At 39.2% G+C, this 20,122-nt stretch overlaps 2 protein-coding genes across 2 annotated transcripts; one reads left to right on the top strand and one right to left on the bottom strand.

The window, feature by feature from the left end:
- Positions 1-1,234: 1,234 nt before the first annotated feature.
- LOC140242432 (SET domain-containing protein 4-like) lies at positions 1,235-14,495 on the bottom strand. Its single transcript, XM_072322169.1, is given in 10 exon segments — positions 1,235-2,643; positions 4,205-4,328; positions 4,757-4,890; positions 4,893-4,954; positions 6,598-6,772; positions 7,672-8,107; positions 8,526-8,614; positions 9,267-9,304; positions 10,208-10,309; positions 14,399-14,495. Coding segments are annotated over 10 exon segments (1,368 nt in total). The 3' UTR covers positions 1,235-2,532.
- On the top strand, positions 12,722-18,575 carry LOC140242565 (uncharacterized). Its single transcript, XM_072322308.1, has 2 exons — positions 12,722-12,870; positions 15,815-18,575. Exon 2 carries the CDS (start codon positions 15,973-15,975, stop codon positions 18,259-18,261), a length of 2,289 nt encoding a protein of 762 aa, XP_072178409.1. The 5' UTR covers positions 12,722-12,870; positions 15,815-15,972; the 3' UTR covers positions 18,262-18,575.
- The last annotated feature ends 1,547 nt before the right edge of the window (positions 18,576-20,122 follow it).

The following is a 20,122-nucleotide window of genomic DNA, read 5'->3' as shown; positions in this document are numbered from 1 at the left end:
GAAGTAACACAGTAGTAACACAGTAGGTCTCAACACAGTAGATGACATAAGCAATATGATTTTGAAAGGTGTTATATCTTCTGTTGCGGATCCTCTGGCACATATATTTAATTTGTCAATGTCAACGGGTGTGTTTCCAGAACAAATGAAAGTTGCTAAAGTTATTCCCATACATAAGAATGGAGATAAGTTAGATATAAGTAATTATAGGCCTATTTCTTTATTATCTTGTTTGTCGAAGATTTTAGAGAAAATTATATATAAAAGAATGTTGAATTTTCTGAAAATGTATGGTGTTTTTACAACTTCGCAGTTTGGGTTCCGAGAAAAGTATAGCACCTGTCACGCTTTGTTAAATTTTGTTGATAAAGTACACAGTTGTAGTACATGCTTTAGATAATCACTCTCATTTGATTGGTATCTTCCTGGACTTCTCCAAGGCCTACGACACTATAAATCATGACATTTTACTATACAAGTTGTCTCATTATGGCCTTGGAGTGGTTCAGGAGTTATTTAACTGATCGCAAACAATATGTTTTTTTGAACAATCATAACTCTGATATGAGAGAATTTAAGTGTGGTGTCCCACAAGGTAGTTTATTGGGCCTGCTGTTGTTTATTGTTTACATTAATGATTTTTGTGTTTCTTTTGATGTGTTACCTTTCATACTTTTTGCCGACAATTCAAATGTATTTTATTCACATGAAGACCTAAATACCGTTGTACAGACAGTTAATTCTGAGTTCAAAAAATTATGTGAGTGGATACGAGCAAATAAGTTGTCTTTAAATATCCAAAAAACAAAATATATGCTTTTCAGTAATATTTTAGATAATTTGAATATGGATATTTGTTTTGGTGATGCTGTTTTAGAAAGTGTTTCCAATACCAAGTTTCTCGGAATACAGTTGATAATAAACTTTCCTGAAATTTCATATAGATAATGTCTGCAAGAAAATTTCACGTAACATAGGTGTTATTAATAGACTAAAATTGTCTATTCCTCAACATTCGTTGTTTACATTGTATTCATCTTTGATATTACCCTATATAAATTATGGAATTTTAGTATGGGGAAACACTCATCAAATATTATTGGATAGGGTTTTACTGCTACAAAAGAAGGCTCTTCGCATTATTTTTAACACCGTTCCATATTCTCATACAGATCCTTTGTTTTTTGATAATAAGATTCTGAAAATTAAAGATTTGTATTTGTTTCAACTCGGATAATTTATGTACACTTATAATAATAACTGCCTTCATTTTATCTTTAACTTCATGTTCATGAGCAACCGGACATACCATGGATATCCAACCAGACAGTCAAATGAATTTCATTTATACCTTTATTAAGAACCGTGCTTGCTCAACAGACTTTCATTTATGTAGGTCCAAGATTCTGGAACTCCCTTCCCATGGACATAAAAAATGCACCATCATTGAATTCTTTTAAAAAGAGATTGAAGATTTTTCTTTTGAAGTCTTATAATGCAACCGAATAAATATAATTCTGTAATGTATTTCGTAAGCAGGACATTTTCTCCTCTTCTCTCGCTATAGGCTGCGTTCTCTTGAGGCATCGACCATTTTTTTACCGCGTTTAGTATTTTTGTATTCCATACGTGCCCTCACGGTTACAGTCTGTTCCACTGGAAAGCAGCTCGACACTGTTTCACTCTCGAAAACGCATGGCTATTTGTCTCTGTGGGCTTCGCCCCTTGGTGTATGCATCAAAATAATTTAGGTTTTCTCGCTCTCTCTTTCTCTCTCCCTTCCTCTTCTCCCTATTTTCTGTTCCCTTTTTTCACACTTTTGCTTTCTTTTTTCTTTCTTTCTTTTTTTTTCTATTCCCGACTTTCCCAGTTTCCCGCACTCTTTGTAGTTGTAAGTTTTTCACAACCCTTTACTTCCCCTCTTTCCCCCTTTCCCTCAGAGGTACCCACATGTTACAAGCATAGTCTTTTGAGTGGGTTACCTCCACTTTTTTTTTCACAGAGTGTATAAATAGAGTGTATGTTTCTTTTTGTACTAAACATGTCGACATGAACATGTTGTTATCCCTGTCTGACTATGTATATTATCGACGACTCGCATGTAAAACGTATCATATTGTTTCTTGTACATTCTGTTGGAAAAAAAAAAGTGAAAATAAAGTTTGAATTTGAATTTGAACAATAACTAAACATGGAATCAGAGCTGATCTTCACATGCACGCTGGATGTCGTATAAGAGCAGATCAAGTTTAAACAATCCAGAATGGCACTGGGGGTACTGTAGCATGGTGATCAAGATGCTTTACTTTCAGTTGGAAGTCCTGAGATTGAATCCCATCAGGTGCCTACATCCTTGGACAAGATGTTTTTACCCACCACATCCCTCTCGACCCAGGTGTATGATTACACTGTAGGTACCTGGCAACGCTAGGGAAATGATAATGGCAGGACGCTCTGGTAGAGCGAGGTGACACTGAGACTTATCTCGATAAAGAAGATGGTATAAAAGTCTCTTGCTAAACTGCTTAAGTGTCATGTCTGTATGACTGCTTGTGTGGCATGAAGAATTTTCAGCCTCTCTTCCCAAAAGAGCTTGATGGGTTGAAGATATTCCTCACTTACTTCACTAGGATGATGGAAAGTCTGAAACAAAAACAATGAGAAATCAAATGCAGACCACTGTTAATGTACTTGTAGACAATGGCTGTTATGCATGCTATATCTTCACCTCTCTCTCTCATACTTCTATTTTTCAAAAACCAATCAAACCTACAGAAAGACAGAAAGCAGCTACAAATTGCTAATTCTCACCAGCTATTTTGTGGCGTTGTGTAAAATTTGATACAACATGTATGCAAGAGATGGACACACAGGTTCTTCAAGAGGTGGCTACAACTGCAAATGCATGCAACCTTTTCTTTAACATTTGGCAACAAATATTGAAGCCATTTTGCCATACAGCCAAAAGTTTAAGGCGGTAACAATCTGTACAGTTGTGTGGATTAATAGATGGATCTGATTGTTGTGAAAATTACACAATCAGCAGCACACAAGTACTCAGAAAAGTTTTTTTATGCAATGTACTCCAACAAGTCAATAAGCACAGAAAATTAACATCTATTTTTCCTATCAATCAATGCTGTAAAACTTGTTCAAAATGCACCTACTGTATAAGCTGTTATTTTCGCGAGGCTCTAATTTTCGTGAATTTCACAAATCACAGTTGGACTGCGAATTGAACAACACACGAAAATGTTGCCATAGGCCAGGGTAACAATGCATTTAACCCTAAAAAGACTGGGGGGGGGGGGGCTCTCGACATTTTTCGTGATAAATCTGAAACGTAAAAATCTCACACCAGGACATTTTATGACTTTTTTCTTTTAAGTCTTGCGCAACTTTTGAGACCAAATTCGCGATGCTCGGGTATGCAGTTCTAAAGTTACGCAATATTTTGTAAGTGCATGTCAGACCCGAAATTGCTCAAAAACGTGATTTCATGTACAAATCCAATGCAAATTCTGTTTCTGACCAAAATTCATAAATGTATCATTATTTTTACTTTTACTGATCAAAATCAATTAATTTCATATTGTTTATGATCGAAATAGTGTCGCCGATGATTTCTATCAAAAAAACAATAAAAAACAAAAAGTCGAAAACAATGAAATACATTAAAGAAATTAAAAAAACAATAAAATACATAGAAAAAAAAACTTGATATCGCCGTTTTTTTTATGTACATTCAATAAGAATCCTACACAGAGTACCTAAGCCAAAAATCAGCAGTTTTGGACCTTAATTACAGATTTACAGCCATTTTTTTAAGTTCATGCATAAATCAGAATAATTAATTTATTCAAAATAAATTTGAATATTTGTGAAATAATTACCTATTCAGTTTTGTAGATTACCTTGTGGGTGACGCGCGTGCCAATTTTCCTTGCGATCACGCGGTCAACGGCCGAGATCTGGGGGGGGGGGGGCCAATGACCCCCCCAGTCCTACGAGGCATCAAAATAGCCCAGTCTTTTTAGGGTTAAGAAAGCGTCGGTGTGAATTTGTATGTCTGTGACCTCCCAATTCGCAAAAATATCTGTACGTGAAAATACAACAGCTTATACACTATTGCATTCTATATTGCCTTAGCACTTTGTCATTCTGAGAAGACAAGGGTTAGCCTACTTCAAGTGACGAATCCTACCTTGAGCTTGGAGAGAACCTCTTCAATGGCATCATCGGTTAATTTCTGGAGGGCTGACGAGATGAGGAGACGTGAAGATGACGTGATGGCGCCCTCGCCTCCAATCATCCTCTTCCAGCTTCTCCTACAATGTAACAAGGAGAGAAAAATGAATAAGAGCATAGTAATACACAGTGGTTTGTATTTTCAAAAATTTACGAGTCAACAGATATCTGCAAGAATTAAAAACATGCCAAAAATATTGTCTCCTGTAATGCAAATGCAGTGTACATATTCTCCATCTACATCTACATCTATCCACTGATAGGTAGTAAGAAGACCAGAAATCAGCTATCTCACATGCTAACAGTATCAATAAAACTGGAAGTAGACAATGGTTTCTTTGAAGTATATATGTGCACAACCATTCCACATTGGATAGGACTATAGAAAGTGCCCCCTCCCCCCAGTTTGCCTGCCATGGGTTGTTGAGTTTTGAAGCTACCATACCAACACAACACAGATCAGCCATTGGACATTCCATGCTTTACACATATGTGAAAGCACACTCACAGTTCATGATAGTCCATGCAGAGGACACGGAGGGCCGTTCGAAGTGCCCATGAGGGGCCCTCTAGACTGCATGACAAGTCTTTGTGCATGGACTCCGACTCCAAGATGGCTGCCTTTCTCTCCCACATGTTGTTGCCAGTGTTCTGGGCCGTCTGACCATGTTGCCTTGTACCCACTTCACAGCATCCATGACAGCATCTAATGAGGCAGCAAATGTACCCAAAATTTTATAAATCTGTACATTTCCTCTTATTCAAGCAGGTGAGATTTATGTTTTTTATAGTGTTTCTGTAAATGACAGTTCATGAGTTGTACTATTAAAGGGGACCTCCGGATGATTTTCATACTTTTACACCTGAACAACTATAAATTAGTGAAACCGAGTATAGAGTTCTGAATTCATAGTGATTGGGATGAGAAATGAGAATGTTTCCAAATTTATAACAAATTGCAGTGAACAAGGATGATGACATGGCAGCCTCACCATAAGAATGCATGAGTTGGGGCGCAAGGAAGCAGAACAAAAAGAAGAAAGCATGCATAGATTCTTCACAGGTGTACTTGTTAAGCAGGGGGTATTGTAATGGAATTACACTGCTATTTCTGAAGTATGTGAGGCTCTGATGTCAACACTGTTCAGTGTAATTTGTTTAAGATTTCATTTTATTGGTTTCTCTGCTCAAGGGCAACAATAAATTACATGAATCTATATATGGAGCTGTTGATTTATGTACTACATGATGTTGAATTATGAAAATGGTCCGGAATGCCCCTTTAAGGCCTACACAACACAATGTAGACCCTTTGGTCTCAAATTGGTTGATATTGTAACACAGTCGCTTTCAAAGTACTGTTAAACCAGAAACAATTGCAGCGTGAAAATTTTGGGAATGGAAGTTGACAGCCTTTCTTGCAATGTAAAACTTTTGCAATTTGTCATGGGCATTCAATGCATTGTACAGAAAAACCTTTCATGTGTGTTGTATTTTAGTGAATCTTTCAGCCCCCCCCCCCAAGATCTTGGCCATTGACCATGTGATCGCAAGGAAAATTGGCACGCGCGCCACCCACAAGGCAATCTAAAAACTGAATAGGTAATTATTCCGCAATTATTCAAATTTATTTTTAAAGAAATTAATTATGCCAATCTATGCATAAAATTAAGAAACTGGATGTAATCTGTAAATAAAAGTCCAAAACTGCTCATTTTGTCTAGGTACTCTTTTTAGGATTCTTATTGAATGTCCATAAAAAAAAATGGTGGTATCAAAATTTTTTCTAATGTATTCTATTGTTTTTTTAAATTCATGTATTTCATTGTTTTCGACTTTTTGTTTTTTTTCAATGGAAATCATTGGCGACACCATTCCGATCATAAACAACATGATATTGATTGATTTTAATCAGCAAAATAAAAATATGATACATTTATGAATTTTGGCTAGAAACAGAATTTGCATTGGATTTGTACATGAAATCACGTTTTGAGCAATTTCGGGTCTGATATGCACTTACAAAATATTGCGTAACTTCAAAATCACGTACCCGGGCGTCGCGAATTTGGTCTCAACAGTTGCGCAAGACTTCAAAGAAAAAAGTCATGAAACATCGCAGCGCGAGATTTTTACGTTACGGATTTATCGTGAAAAATGTCGAGGGGGGCCCAAAGAGCCCCCCCGTCTTTTTAGGGTCAAGGATCTCTTCTGTAGAATGAACAGGAACACATGTGACATAAAAATAAATAGTAATAAATACAAAGGTCATAATTTTCCATTTGCAATACACAATCAATATCATCATGTCTTTATCATGGTGAGAAAAAATGAAATATCAAAGCTTACTGAGACTGAAGAAAACAACATCATGAGGATTCCCTGGAATGACAAATCCATACTCCAGCAGAAGGGCAGTGTTGTCATGGGGACCATAGTGGATGAAGACTTGGCTGAAGGCATCATAGCGGTCTTGGGTCGCAATCCGGTAGCAGTCGGCATCCGCATCCAGTCCTGCACATATCTATATTCAATCAAGAAGTGACTCTAAATGACTACCATGAAGTATAGGTGACAAATTTGGTCACAATATCCTAGTTTTGTCGTATATGTTTAAGTACTTTCTCCATCTTTTCACAAAATTACCAGAATCCACCTGAGCCCGTTCCCATGCACAGGTATTGCTTTCTCATTCAACTCCATATGAAGTAAAAAAAGTGTAGCAGGGTAGGACCAATTGTGTGGAAAATCGAACGAAATGTACTGCGAAAGTCTATAAATGGTTACTGCTTCATCTGTGCTCCATGTTGAAACTAGACATGTACATCAGTCGACTCCATTTATATCTAATTGCAACAAACTTGCACAAGGTCTGCTGTCTATGATATTTCATTTCATCTTTGACAAAATTGTAGTTATTGAAAGTATTGACAAGGACATGCCCTTTTCAACAAAACATTAGCTTAAAAAATAAAAATCATAAAAAGCTTTTGTCTCAGCAATCAGTCAAAATAGTTCTGACCTGATGTGGAGAAATTTTCCTGAATCTGTAGTTGTGGTTTAGATGTGGAAAAGTGACACAGTGTTTGCTGTTGCTTTGAACTTCAACATTTCATTCTCTTATGCTCCTGCCTAGAAATACAAAAGATTAACAAGAGAAGAATAACAAGTTCAGCCATTTAGAACACATAATTGTGCTGGTAGACTTAGACCTTGCTATTATCATTTTGTTGTAGTTGTTTTTGTTTTGTTTTTAATAACCTAGCCACAGAAATCAGTTCAGAGTCTCTAGTACTATGCAGCTAACACTGTGACCAAACTGTATCATTTTTTCCCCAGGTTTTATTTTTCAATTTTACTTCTCGATGGTTAGCAGACTGTCAATACCTTATGCTCCTGCTATCACAAACTTGGGGCACTTACATTTGCAGTGGGAGAGTGGTTCAGCAAGTCCAAGAAAGGAGCTAATGCACATTGATCCTTCACGCTGGGATCTAGATATTCACAATCCCCTGGCTCAATGTACACAGATCTTGAGTTGATGACAAACCAGGCCCACAGAAATGATGAAAAGTCAAAGAGGCCATGGTATTGTGGAAAAGTTCTCTCTACATCTTCAAACAGCTGGGTAGCATTTGAGAATGCTGACTGGATGCGTTGGTACTGATGGAGAAACTGTGTCTTTGCTGGCTCCGGTAGGTAGCTCGAGACTGACCGGTCACGGAAGCAGCATGCCGGCATTGTGAAGTGAGTGGGAAGGACATTGATGTACGGGTACCAAAACGAAGCTTTACCCTTTGACCTTTCTGTGAGAAGGAAGGCGCACATCACTTGCTGAGGTGTGGGCTTCCTGGTTTGCCTTTAGATCAAGACAGAAATCGCAGCCAAGTAACACATCATGTCAATGTGTTCCTCTAATTCAGAGCAATTGTTCTTGATTTGGAGGGCATTCTGGGTTACATGGGTGCAGAATTCATAGAAATCATTGCAGAGTCAAAAACAATTTAGGAAAGTAATGTTGACGGCTCTTCATTATGCTCAAGCTAAGGTCAAATGCTGAAGGCAATGAACTTGTCTTCTGCATAACTATTATAGCATTATTCATCTCTTTTAATACAAGTTCCTTCAAAAAAGTTTCTGCAATGCGGATGAAAGTAATCTTATCATTGTTGTTGGTTGAGATGATAAACATCTTGTAAAGGTCAAGACAAGGGTGCCTCAAACTCTATGACGGTATGGCCTGAAAGTACCATGGATGTGATCACATGAAGACATACCTTTTGATGACAGATCCCAACTCTGTTTCCAGGATGCTTTGGGCTGTTATCAGTAGGTGGCGAGGAATCTCAAGAAGGGTATCACCAGCCTGAAGACAGAGAGAAAAGGGAATACCCTAGCAAATCTAAAATTGGTGGGAAAGAATTTTTCTTGAAACTTGCGATATAAATCAAAATGTTAATGCATTCATCTCATGAAAATTAAACAATTTGAAAGAGTGAAGATTACTAAATGACACCAGAAACATTAATATCACTTCCAACTCAACTGAAACAAAACCTGGAATTCTAAAGGTGTTTAACGAGAACAACTTTCCAACAACAAAAAGTAAAAGAAGAAAGAAAGAAATGGCCTAAATTACTTGTACATGAATTTGCACAACAGCCTGTTGTGTATTAGTGTTTACAGTCCACCACATAGCTCTGCAAAAATTCACTCACTGAAGTTCGCCAATAGAACTTATACAGATTTCTCGGCACATTTGAACAAAATTGTATGTATAATACTGCATGATGTACGCTTTGAATCATATTCATATTGATGTGATCACTACTGGACCTTATCAGGACCTTATCTGGACCTTGCTGTCTACTGATAATGGGTGGGTACATGATCCTTTCCAAGAAGAGGTCAACTAGACTAAAGTATGCATGTCTAAAGAAATCTGATTATGTTTGTGATCGTACAGTAAACATGGGGGATAGTGTGAGCTGCTTACAACTCTCTGTTTGTATACATACCTTTAACTTTCTAGTAGTTACCAAACCCCTGCCTGTTTCTGTTAAGAAAAGAGAGCATGACAAAATGAAGTCCACAACTATAACAAGTTTGGGATCCCTATAGAGCATTAGAATGCAATGAAATCACAGAGTTTAGATCATTTAGCTACGTTCATTACGTCATCAATGGTGAAGACAGTTTACACAAAGGGCAACAAATTACCGAACACCTCCAGACCAACCAATGACAATATTGATATGCACAGTTCATACACCTTGCATCTTTCTTAATGAATGTGGAGGATTTCTGAGGTCTGATTACAGCATTCAAGGTATCCTGCCAGAAGAAACCATGTAAAGCCTTGCATCTGTCCAAAGGGTTCTATAGAAATCGCCTTTTTCACGGACGTGCCAATCACTGCAATTAAAAACTGTTACAAGTATTAATTCGTATCAAGGACCACAACAGAGTGGCACGCATTGCCATTGGCAGTCACCAATATCAAAAACAAAGATACTTTTAAAGCAGCAGTTCTCAGCAGCATGCAAGCGCAAAGCAATTAACTTCTAAATTCTCTCTCAGCAGTATTCCCACAGAAGAAAAAGAAAGTGAAACTGGCAGAAGAGACTGAAGAGGTAGCCACTGAATATACACATTATGTACCAGCTGCCATTCTGAATTTTCATTGGGATTTAATGGACACCTACATTCATTTTCAACTCACTTATATTTGACTATGGATACAGTGTCAACCAAAGTACAAGCAGGAGAAAAACAGTACATCCCAAAATCAATACATGATAGGTATTATGATCTAATAGTTTGTTGTTTGTTTTTTTCCTGTTTTCCCCCACATTGCTTCACAGACAATAGGTGATACCAAGTACAGTACAGGACTTGTAATTACGCAAGATCTGATCAACTACAAACTATAGTAGTACACCATCACAAGTCACTTTACCTGGGAGACAAGCTGGTTTCAGGTGGCAGTCTCTAGATCGGAAACCATTTTGCTTCAGCCACCTCATGAGTAGAATGAAGTCTTCCTCGTGGTCGAGACAAACTGCAATCACAAGAACATGTTGAGAGCAGTTACAATCTAAATTGTTCTTTCATGTAATGACATTGTTGCAAGGGGAGACAGAAGACCACCAAGTGTGGATAAAGGCTATAAACGTAACTTTGATGAGAGGAAGGTAAAAATGAGGAATAAAAGGTAAAGTGAAACTTTGTTACAGCCTAAGAGTAAAGTATTCTATAAAGATACATTATACATGATAATTTGGGGACATGAATTTATACTTCTGCAATTATGACAAGAATTTTGTTCATAACCTTGCAGTGCTTGTTATAACTTAAGGAGTGCACTGTGTTATACTAATGTACATCTTTGTGATAGGCTGTATAACTCTTCTCTTGAAGATAGTATGATTCAAAAAAAAGAAGATACAGCGTAACTAATCAGAATAGATCACTTCTACAGACCTATATATTTTGTACAACCCACCCACCCCACCCCCCCCCCAAAAAAAAAAGATTGTCATCTCTCAACAAATTACATTGAAAGGCCTAGCCTGAAATACAAAAGTAAATAACTTATATTATAAATCAAATAAAAATAAATTAGATGATTTAATCTATTCTAAAAAAAAAAAAATGAATTACAAGAATACAATGTCTAATGCAATGACCAACCAACAGCAACAATGTAAAATACTGTATGATAAGCTGTTATTTTCGCATACAGATATTTTCCCGAATGAGGAGGTCATGGTCATTTTTGTGAGATGTTGTTTTAATGAACTGACTGACCGAGACTATTGTAAATGCACTATAAGCCAGTTCGGGGTTAGCTCATGGGCACATGGGTACAAGTGACCTTTCTTCTTTCTCAGTTGATTAGGCACTCCACTAGTTTCACGCGACAGACGGCATACAATGTAAGCTTGCCCAACGTAACAATTTATGGCATTCATCTGTCATGTTCACACAAAGGATGAACTTGCATAGACCAGGTGACCAGACTGATCCTTCCATTGGCATTTTGGAAAGCATTCATTTCATTATTTTGCATTGAATATATTAACAATCTCTTTCTATTGATATTGTCAGACACTGCTTTTGCTGTCAGGTGGATGTGCTGGCAAGCAGCATTTATGAGGATTACATGAATAATCATCACAGATGCTTACATCTCAATGAATTTAAAAACCAACATGCTCTACTGGTACAGATGACCTTTTTCTGCTCATACTCAAAGTGAAACACCGAACTGGCTTGTTCAATTACCGTAGCAGTTTAGCACATAGCTTAGCAACATTTTTGCATGTTGTTAAATTTGCGGTCTAACTGCGATTCATAAAATTCAGGAAAATCAAACCCTCTTGAAAAAAAAGAAAAAAAAAACAGCATACAAAATTGTTTGTATAAATTACAGTACGTAGCGTAGCCATAGTTGGGTAGATTGCGCTGTGGAACAACCAACACACAGTAAATTAAACTATCGAACCATTTTTTTTTTCTTCTCTAAACTCTCCTGGGGCCCCGTCTTATAAAGCCTTCAAATCAATCACAAGTCCCCAAATCAATCGCAACTTGCATTGCAGCACACAAAAAACTTGTGATTGATTTCTATCACAAGTCTTTATAAGACAGGCCCCTGATCATGCTCTCTGCTATTTTGACAAACTCAGCTCCCGAGTCCTGTTTAGCTCAGTGACTTGTCCTCACATGTAAAATTAATGCTCACAAACAATTCAATTGCCTTGGTTATCGTACGACTTTGACTTACGAGGATCTGGGATGTGATTGGTGCGCTTTGCTTTTAACGTTAGTTCTGGCACCTTTTTTTACTGCTTTGTGTAAATGTAGCTGGAGTGTAGGCTTTAGTTTGCCCCAGTTTTGGCGGTAACATACGATAGACCATGTACTAACGTAAACATGCACACGTGGGACTATAATAAAAAGGTCACGCGACCGACCACAGCTCAGTATTAATTCTGATCACTTATTTTTGGTACAGTACTCCGATCAAAGCCGCCATATGAATACTGCAAGGCACAAAAATACAATGTGAGCAACCAACATGAATAGAAAGGAATGAAAAGAAAAAAATACCAATTCTTGAGTTCCGTGTAACTCGCTCTCTCTTCTTTTTCAGACGTCTCCGCCACATCGTTGTAATGAAAAACGCCCTCTGTTGGTATTGAAATCTTCGTAACCAAGTTACCCTACCAACGCTACGTGGTACGGCACGTACGTTCATTCACACCGTACCAAATACCGGCGGCTGTAATCTGTAGGGCTTGGAATTGGGTTACCTGCGAGCTAGCTGCTGGCTGATGTGACGCTGCATGCTGCTGATGATGTTGTTTGCATGTATTGGCCCATTGTGCACTGAAGTTCTACTTGAACCGCTGAGCCGGAGACCGAGGTGATAATGATGCACGTTTCGTAGCCAGGCCCAGCGTCGAGTTAGACCATCGAACATATGTCGGAGGTTCATGGCAGGGAATGCAGACGTCAATGAAACATTGGGAGGAAGTTGATAAATCTCCATCTGACGCGACTAAATGAAAGGAATTCTAACAGTATGAGTTAGACCCTAGACAGCTTTTGTCACAGGTGAGCTTCCACCCACCACACAGTCTCAGTCACTCTCGCAGCGCATATTATGCGACCCGCGAATAGTAACAGTAGCCTAGGCCTATAAAATAATTAACGTTACATATCCAAACTGGTGGTGCCAATGCGTGTGCAACTCTGAGAGGACTTAATCACAGAGTTAATTCAAGAGTGAAAGTTCATGAAAAACTTGACTTAGAATGTCATTAACTACCCACGGTACCTCAAGCAGTAGGAGTAGGACTAACGTCATGAACGTTAGGCCTAAAGTTTTACAGTGTTTTGTTTTGTTTTGTTTTTCTTTCTTGCCAATAATGATGCTTTCCCGTCTTCCATATCTATAAAGGAGTGGTTGAATTTGTTACATACCCTCTAGAATTCGGAAAAAAAAAAACAAAAAAAAAATGTAGGTGAACTTCAAGGAAATTTGTCATTAGGCCTAACCGTTAGCCTTCTAACGTTATATGTGAGCAAGGAGGATGAGATCTTAATGTGCGTAGGTGAGTTGTAATCAAAGACTGGAGTGAGTGTTCACACAGAGTTCTTTCGTTGTAGAAGAAGGGGTGGGGAGGTGCACTCATTAATGGCATATTTGCGCATGTAGGCCCTAATCATAATTTTTGCTTCTAGCAACGCGTCTGATTGGATGGAATAACAATTAGACGGGAGGAACCTATGATAATAATACGGACTTTATCATACCTTAATTACATGTACTCAGAATACCAATTTTGTGCATGATTAAAGGGCTACTAACTTCCAGACTTACAAACGTACAAAGTTAATTACACTGTTGATTAAGACCTCAGAAGATATTGTGCAACAGGTGGGGCTATTCTTAAACTAGAAAAGCACTCTGAGAAATCGCCCGAATTCCCAATTTAAAGCCTTTTTGTTAGGTAATAAACCCTTAGCTGCGCGGCGTGCTTCACCCTAGCAGAAACTAGAGCACGCACTTTAGTGTGCGTATAAAAACATCAAAAATGTGCAGCTTTAACTCCCTTTAATTCATTTACCCTACCTGCCAAAATATTGAAAATCCTTCATGAAATCCATAAAAATTTCTGAATGACTACCAAAATTTAATCACCTGTTCCTTGTGTCATTCTCAAGCTTCCCTGCAAGTTTCATCCAAATCCATTAACAACTTTTTGAGCTATTTTGCACACGGACAAACAAACTGTAAACAAACTAACTAACAAACAAGCCAATGGTAATGAAAGCATTACCTCTTCCCTTGGCGGAGGTGATAAAAAACAAACAAACATGACCTTCATTTGAATGCACAAGAAACCTTTGTGTTTTCATTAGTCACAAAGGGATGCCATCTGAAAAAAATTGTATCCATATATAGGAGAATAAATCAGCCCACCTTGCACATAGTACCCCCTGAGAAGTACCCCCCTCCCCCCCTGCACAGCTTATCTTTGCCTATCACTTCAGACAGTAACTTACAATACTGATAGTAAAGAAGGATAAGTCAGCCAAGGCTGTGTGCTTTGGATACAGATACCAAGTAACACAGAACCTGTTTCAAGAGGAGAAAAGGGGAGCCTGTTAGCTGCAACAAGCACCATGACAATAGGCACTCCATCCAGAACAGACACTGCTCCCTCATCTGTCATGTCTCCACTAAAAGGCTGTGCAAACATATTGATCACAATCACTTCAGTGTAAGCTCTCCTGCAAACTGATCTTGTTGACTGAGAGCTGGTTCTTACACAAGGTGTACAGACCATTTGTGTACACAGGAAGAAAACCAGATCTCAGAGCCCCTAATGCCCTTGCGAACTACTGAAAGGCAGCAGCTAGTGTTATCTGGCAGCCTGCAAGCTGCAGGAAGTCATTGTATACAATGTGTTTGCTCTTTCAAAGGGAAGCATGAATGTTTGACACCATCGAGTTTTGTTTTGTTGCCCTGTATGTGTCTATCATTTCCATCTGACAAGTACAGTTGTAAAACTCACTGTAAACGTTAGGAGCTAAAGCACTTTTTTTTATACACAGCACGAAAAGAAAGACACTTCCAAATTAGGATTTTCCATGTATGACTGTAACAAAAAATAGATTGTAGATCAAATTAAAGGAAATTCTGTACTAATTTAGTCTGTTTGTTCAACATGTATAATAACTGAATTTTATGCATGAATGAACACATTTGTTTTTCTCTGTTAAGGTGCAAAAAGAGAAGAAGATTCTGTTAGTGTTCTGCACCTTGGTTGACAGTTAATACGATGGTCTAACGAGATATTGACTTTAAAGAGAAAAAGAAAGAAAGAAAGAAAGAAAAACTTAAAAAGATGTATACTGACTGAAAAAAAAAAGGAAAGAGATATTACTTTTTTTTTTCAAAATTTTTTTTTTTCAAGGGCATCAAACCATGCAAACATTTATCATGCTTTTTTAGTTTTCTGTGCAAAATTTGAATTCCAATCTGCTTGGTTTTGTTTGAAATTGTATTTTTTGCAAATTTTTCTTTTGCACATTGGAACAGTTAAAGAAATGTGTTCACTTGTGTGTAGACTTTCACTTTGTGTTTAGCTGTCATGTTGAAGACAATTTAATTTCCTTTAATTTGATAATTCACCTTTAAAGTCTTTTAAATATAAAATGTTTGAATGTGAAAATGTGTAAACTTACTTTCATTTCATGCTGGATGAGTGTACAATAATTAATGTATATCCCATGAACCAATGTAAATAAATGCAATCATTGTCATATTCCTACATCAGAGCCACATACACACCAAAGAAAGAATATGGTGCATCGTTAAGCCTTCTACACCACCCTTCACAAGGTACATCATGAAAAGCTACAACAATCAACTTGAAGCTGTCTTATCTTCACATGTCTACGATTTTATCATCGTAAATGAATTATACTTTTTACGTAAAATGTACTTACTCTTTTGTTTGTTTGTCTTCATTTTTCTTTTTCTTGGCAGGGGACTACTGTAATGCATCTGACATCTAAAAGCTATACAGAGCAGATCAGCACCAGGGGCTATGCATAAGCTGTTCAACCAGATGGTCAGGTAGGCCAGCATCTGTTCCGGAGCAAGGATTACCCTATCATCATGATCAGGTGCCACATGGCTGAGTGATGTTACCTGAGAACCATGGCCACACTTCCCCCAGCTATGCAAAGCCCCTTGTCTTCAGACTCAATGAGAATGGCGTCGGCCCGGAGGTTGTGCGAGACGTCCTCCTGGATCGCGGGTGGGACGAGTTTGTGGAAGGGGAGAGCAAGGACCATGAGTGGAATCTGTGGTGGCGCACAAATCGGTTCCGCCTTTGTGACTACAGTGACTTAATGCCATGGCAGCGTCTAAATCATTTCCCAAACACCGTTGCAATCACAAAGAAGGACACACTGGTGAGAAATATGCGTCGGATGAGAGGGGTGTATGGCCCATCAGTGTACAACTTCACTCCAGTTGGGTTCAACCTTCCCAATGACTACACAAGGTTTGTTGCAGAGTACTCTAAATCACAACAGGAGGATGGAGAAGAGGGTAAGAAGACCCTTTGGATCTGCAAGCCTGCAGATTTGTCAAGAGGACGTGGCATCTTTATATTCCATGACCTATCTGAATTGACCTACGATTGCAGTGCTGTGGCGCAGAAGTACATCATGAACCCCCTCCTGATTGGTGGCTACAAGTTTGATTTGCGCATCTATGTCCTGGTCACAAGTTTCCATCCCCTTCACATTTACATGTACCAAGAAGGAATTGTGAGGTTCAGCACAGAGAAATTTGATCTGACCACCTTAGACAACATGTTCTGTCATTTGACAAATACCAGCATCAATAAGCTTGGCCCCTCATACACAACATTCAAGGAAGGCGTTGGCCCTGGATGCAAGTGGAGCCTAACTATGCTGAGAAACTACTTCCATCAGCAGGGTATTGACGATGAGATCATCTGGCAAAAAATCTGCAATATCGTGACACTCACCATGCTTGCCCAGGCCCCGACTGTTCCCAAGACGAGTGGATGCTTGGAGCTCTTTGGTTTTGACATCCTGATCGACAGCAACCTCAAACCCTGGCTGTTGGAGGTCAACTTCAGCCCAGCTCTCGGCCTCGACTGCTCCATTGACCACAACATCAAGAGAGACCTCATAGGGGACATTGTGGACCTCATGCACTTTCAGGTTGGTGATGAGCTCCGTGGAGGAGAGTCATTTGCCAAACTTAAGATGAGACAGGCATACAGCCCCAACAGAAAGGGAAGTCTGGTAGGTACCAAGAGAAGTTTCTCCACCAAATCTGGACCCAAGAGAAAACCACTGAATGCCAGCACAGGAAGTTCTCCACCGAAATCTACAGCCCCTGGCTCCAGAGACTCCTTGAACAGGGTGCTGACCAGGAACAGACAACCCAGCAATGACAGGCTGGCCGTGACCAATAAGCCTTCACCTCATGGGGACTCCGCAGTGGGCAAGGCATCACTCAAAGCCATTCCAAATGATAAAGAAGATGACTATGATGAGGAGATAGCAGCAGCATGTAAATGCTCATCAAGCGAGGCTGACCTGAAGGGAGATTGCCCAAGTTCTCTGAGTCACCAATCCGGGAGTATCCATGGGGGATGTTCACCAGGAAAACCAAACAAGACACTGAATGCTCTGGTACTGCCGAGCTTGGAGGAATCCCGAAAGCAGCTGGACAGCAGGAGAGAGTTGATACGCAGCAGACAGAGTCAGAAACAAGCAAGTCCTGAATCGCCAACACGTAAGCCCAATCTCAACTCACAAGGGCATTCACCGACAAGTCTACGCACCAGCAAATCAGGGACAACCTCTAGTCTATCTTCTGCACAGAGTCATGCCAAGAGTGGTGTGAGGGGAACACATCAGTACCCCAATCCTGCAGATCCATCAAAGAGGAAGCAAGAACCTGTGCAAAACAACTCACGTGCAGCCCCAAGAGGAAAGGATGCATCATCAAAGAGATCTCCATCAGTGACACAACCGGTGGTGACCCGGACTGGCTTGAAGCTTCGAACCAAAGAGAGACCCCTGTCCATTAGGAACCAGAAGGGTGCATCAAACAGTAGAACCAGCAAGACAGACCCGTCGTTTCCAGCAGTGGCTAAGCCCAAACCTCCTCAACAGGTCGGTGACTTTGTGCTCACTTTCCCGTTCAATGAGACCACTCGCCGTGCAAGCTTCCCTTCCCTGGACCTCAGACAAGTCATTCGGGAAACGCAAAAACAACTCCGTAGGGCAATGCTGAGAGGGCACACCCCAAAGCAACTGCTGCAAGCGACATCCCTGGTTTCCACACAGCGAAAATCGGGTGGAGTCTCAAAGCCGCAACTAGAAGAAGTAACTGTGCAATGGGCGCCACTAAAATCCCACCATCTCTTGAGTGGACAGTGTTGATGAATGATCTGCCTCTATATGTCTCTGATGATGTTGACATCTAAAGGTGATCACTTCATAGATGGACACTAAAAGTGACATGTCAATCCCAGCAGAGGCAGGGTATGAAGTACAGTAGTTTATGTGCCTCTGTCGCTCCTGTGAGAGTGGTAGTGAATGGGAGGAGACACTTTCTGGAAGGAAGGTCTTATTTTGTATGGATATGCAGTGTACACAAGACTCAGTGCAGTCCTCATCACTGAGCAAGCATATTATTTCTAACACTGCTTAGGAATAATAAAACATTTTCTATGGTTAACCGTAGCAATACAGCAGTTTTAGGCAAGAATGGACATTTTATATTTTTGATTGAGTCAATTCCACATGAATTACGTACTACAAAATATGTCAGATTATATAATTCTAATATACATTACAATATGTGCAATTACTCTGTGCACTAGCACAGGATATTCCGGACAATTACATGTACATGCTTCTATGCACAATAGATTTGTATTTTCCACTTAAGCTTCATATTGCTTCAAATTTTGCCTGTTGTTGTTTTTCTTCAGAAAGCAATAATATTCATACTGAACCTTTTTATACCCATAGTCAATTGCCACAGAGGTTGAGCGCAAGTGCCTTTTCAGCTTTTCCAAGTATTTAATATACTCTATGTAGGTGTACATTTAAATGATCATGTACATGTATGTGTATAACTCATGAAAGTTTCTGTATCAAAGTGCATGTGTATTCTGATGGACTGGTTATGCTGTGTCCAATTAAGCATGGACTCGTAGTTGGATTGAGAAGGCCGCCTTCGAGCACTCAAAAGCAAGCTGATCAAATGAGTACCGTACTATGCTATGCCAGATTTGGAGCTTTTGAGTGCTCTGTGGAGAAAGTGTACCCCAGAAGATGTTTTTAGAGGGGGTCACACATTTTGTAGCAACAAGATCAATCACTGGGCACGCTTTAGGTGTCCAGAATAAAGGAATATACTGTAGTTTACTCTTTTCATTATGATGTATGTGCATTTTACGCACATTCTTTGCATGTCAACTTCTGGCAAGGTTATACACTAGTTCGCTCTTGGAGCTCATCAGAAAGGGTCCCCTTTTGGCTTGGTATACTACGTTTGTATGGTATAGTACACTTCAGGAGCATTTGAGCCCTCCTCTGGCGCAGATAGTATGGTACAGTACACTTTAGGAGAGTGCTTGAATGCACTACAGCGTACTTAAATTCAGAATTATCAGACAGCTCACTGACTGAAATCTGTTACGTGAATCACTGTTAACTGCATGCTTCTTACACAGAAATGGGTTGCATTTATCAGCACACCTATGCAATTATACTTCCCACCAATATTCAATAATTCAAGAACAACTTGAAAACTCTCCTGAATGACGTGAGTGCATGAGTGTGTGTGTGTGTGTGTGCATGTGTGTGCATGCATTTCTTTGTTATTGTTTTATATAGCAAGTGATATATCATACCTAGGTTGTTAGAATGTATACAAACAGAGAGTGAAATAATTCCTGTTTCTTCTAGACTAATGAAACATGAATTTAAGCATGGAGTTTGCATGGTTACATGATCAATATATGTTGACCCCACTTCGTAAAGATGCACTTCATGAATGCCACATTGGTTTGTGAAAACTTTTTGGTTTTTTGAATTTGGCTTTGAATTATGATTTGTTTCGTGTGACTGCTTTGGAAGCATTGAATGCTTGTATGCAATCTACCACAATACCAACAGCGTATAGACCCCTCCAAAGGACTAGGCAATGGATAGATTGCCTTGCCTAGGGGCATGCACAACCACTGTAGTCAAGGGTCTTGAACTAGGGACCTCTTGATTGAGCAGCTGTGAT

Source organism: Diadema setosum, chromosome 19 (genome assembly GCF_964275005.1).
Source record: "Diadema setosum chromosome 19, eeDiaSeto1, whole genome shotgun sequence".
NCBI classification, from domain to species: domain Eukaryota; kingdom Metazoa; phylum Echinodermata; class Echinoidea; order Diadematoida; family Diadematidae; genus Diadema; species Diadema setosum.
This window is presented reverse-complemented; position numbering and strand designations above follow the sequence as displayed.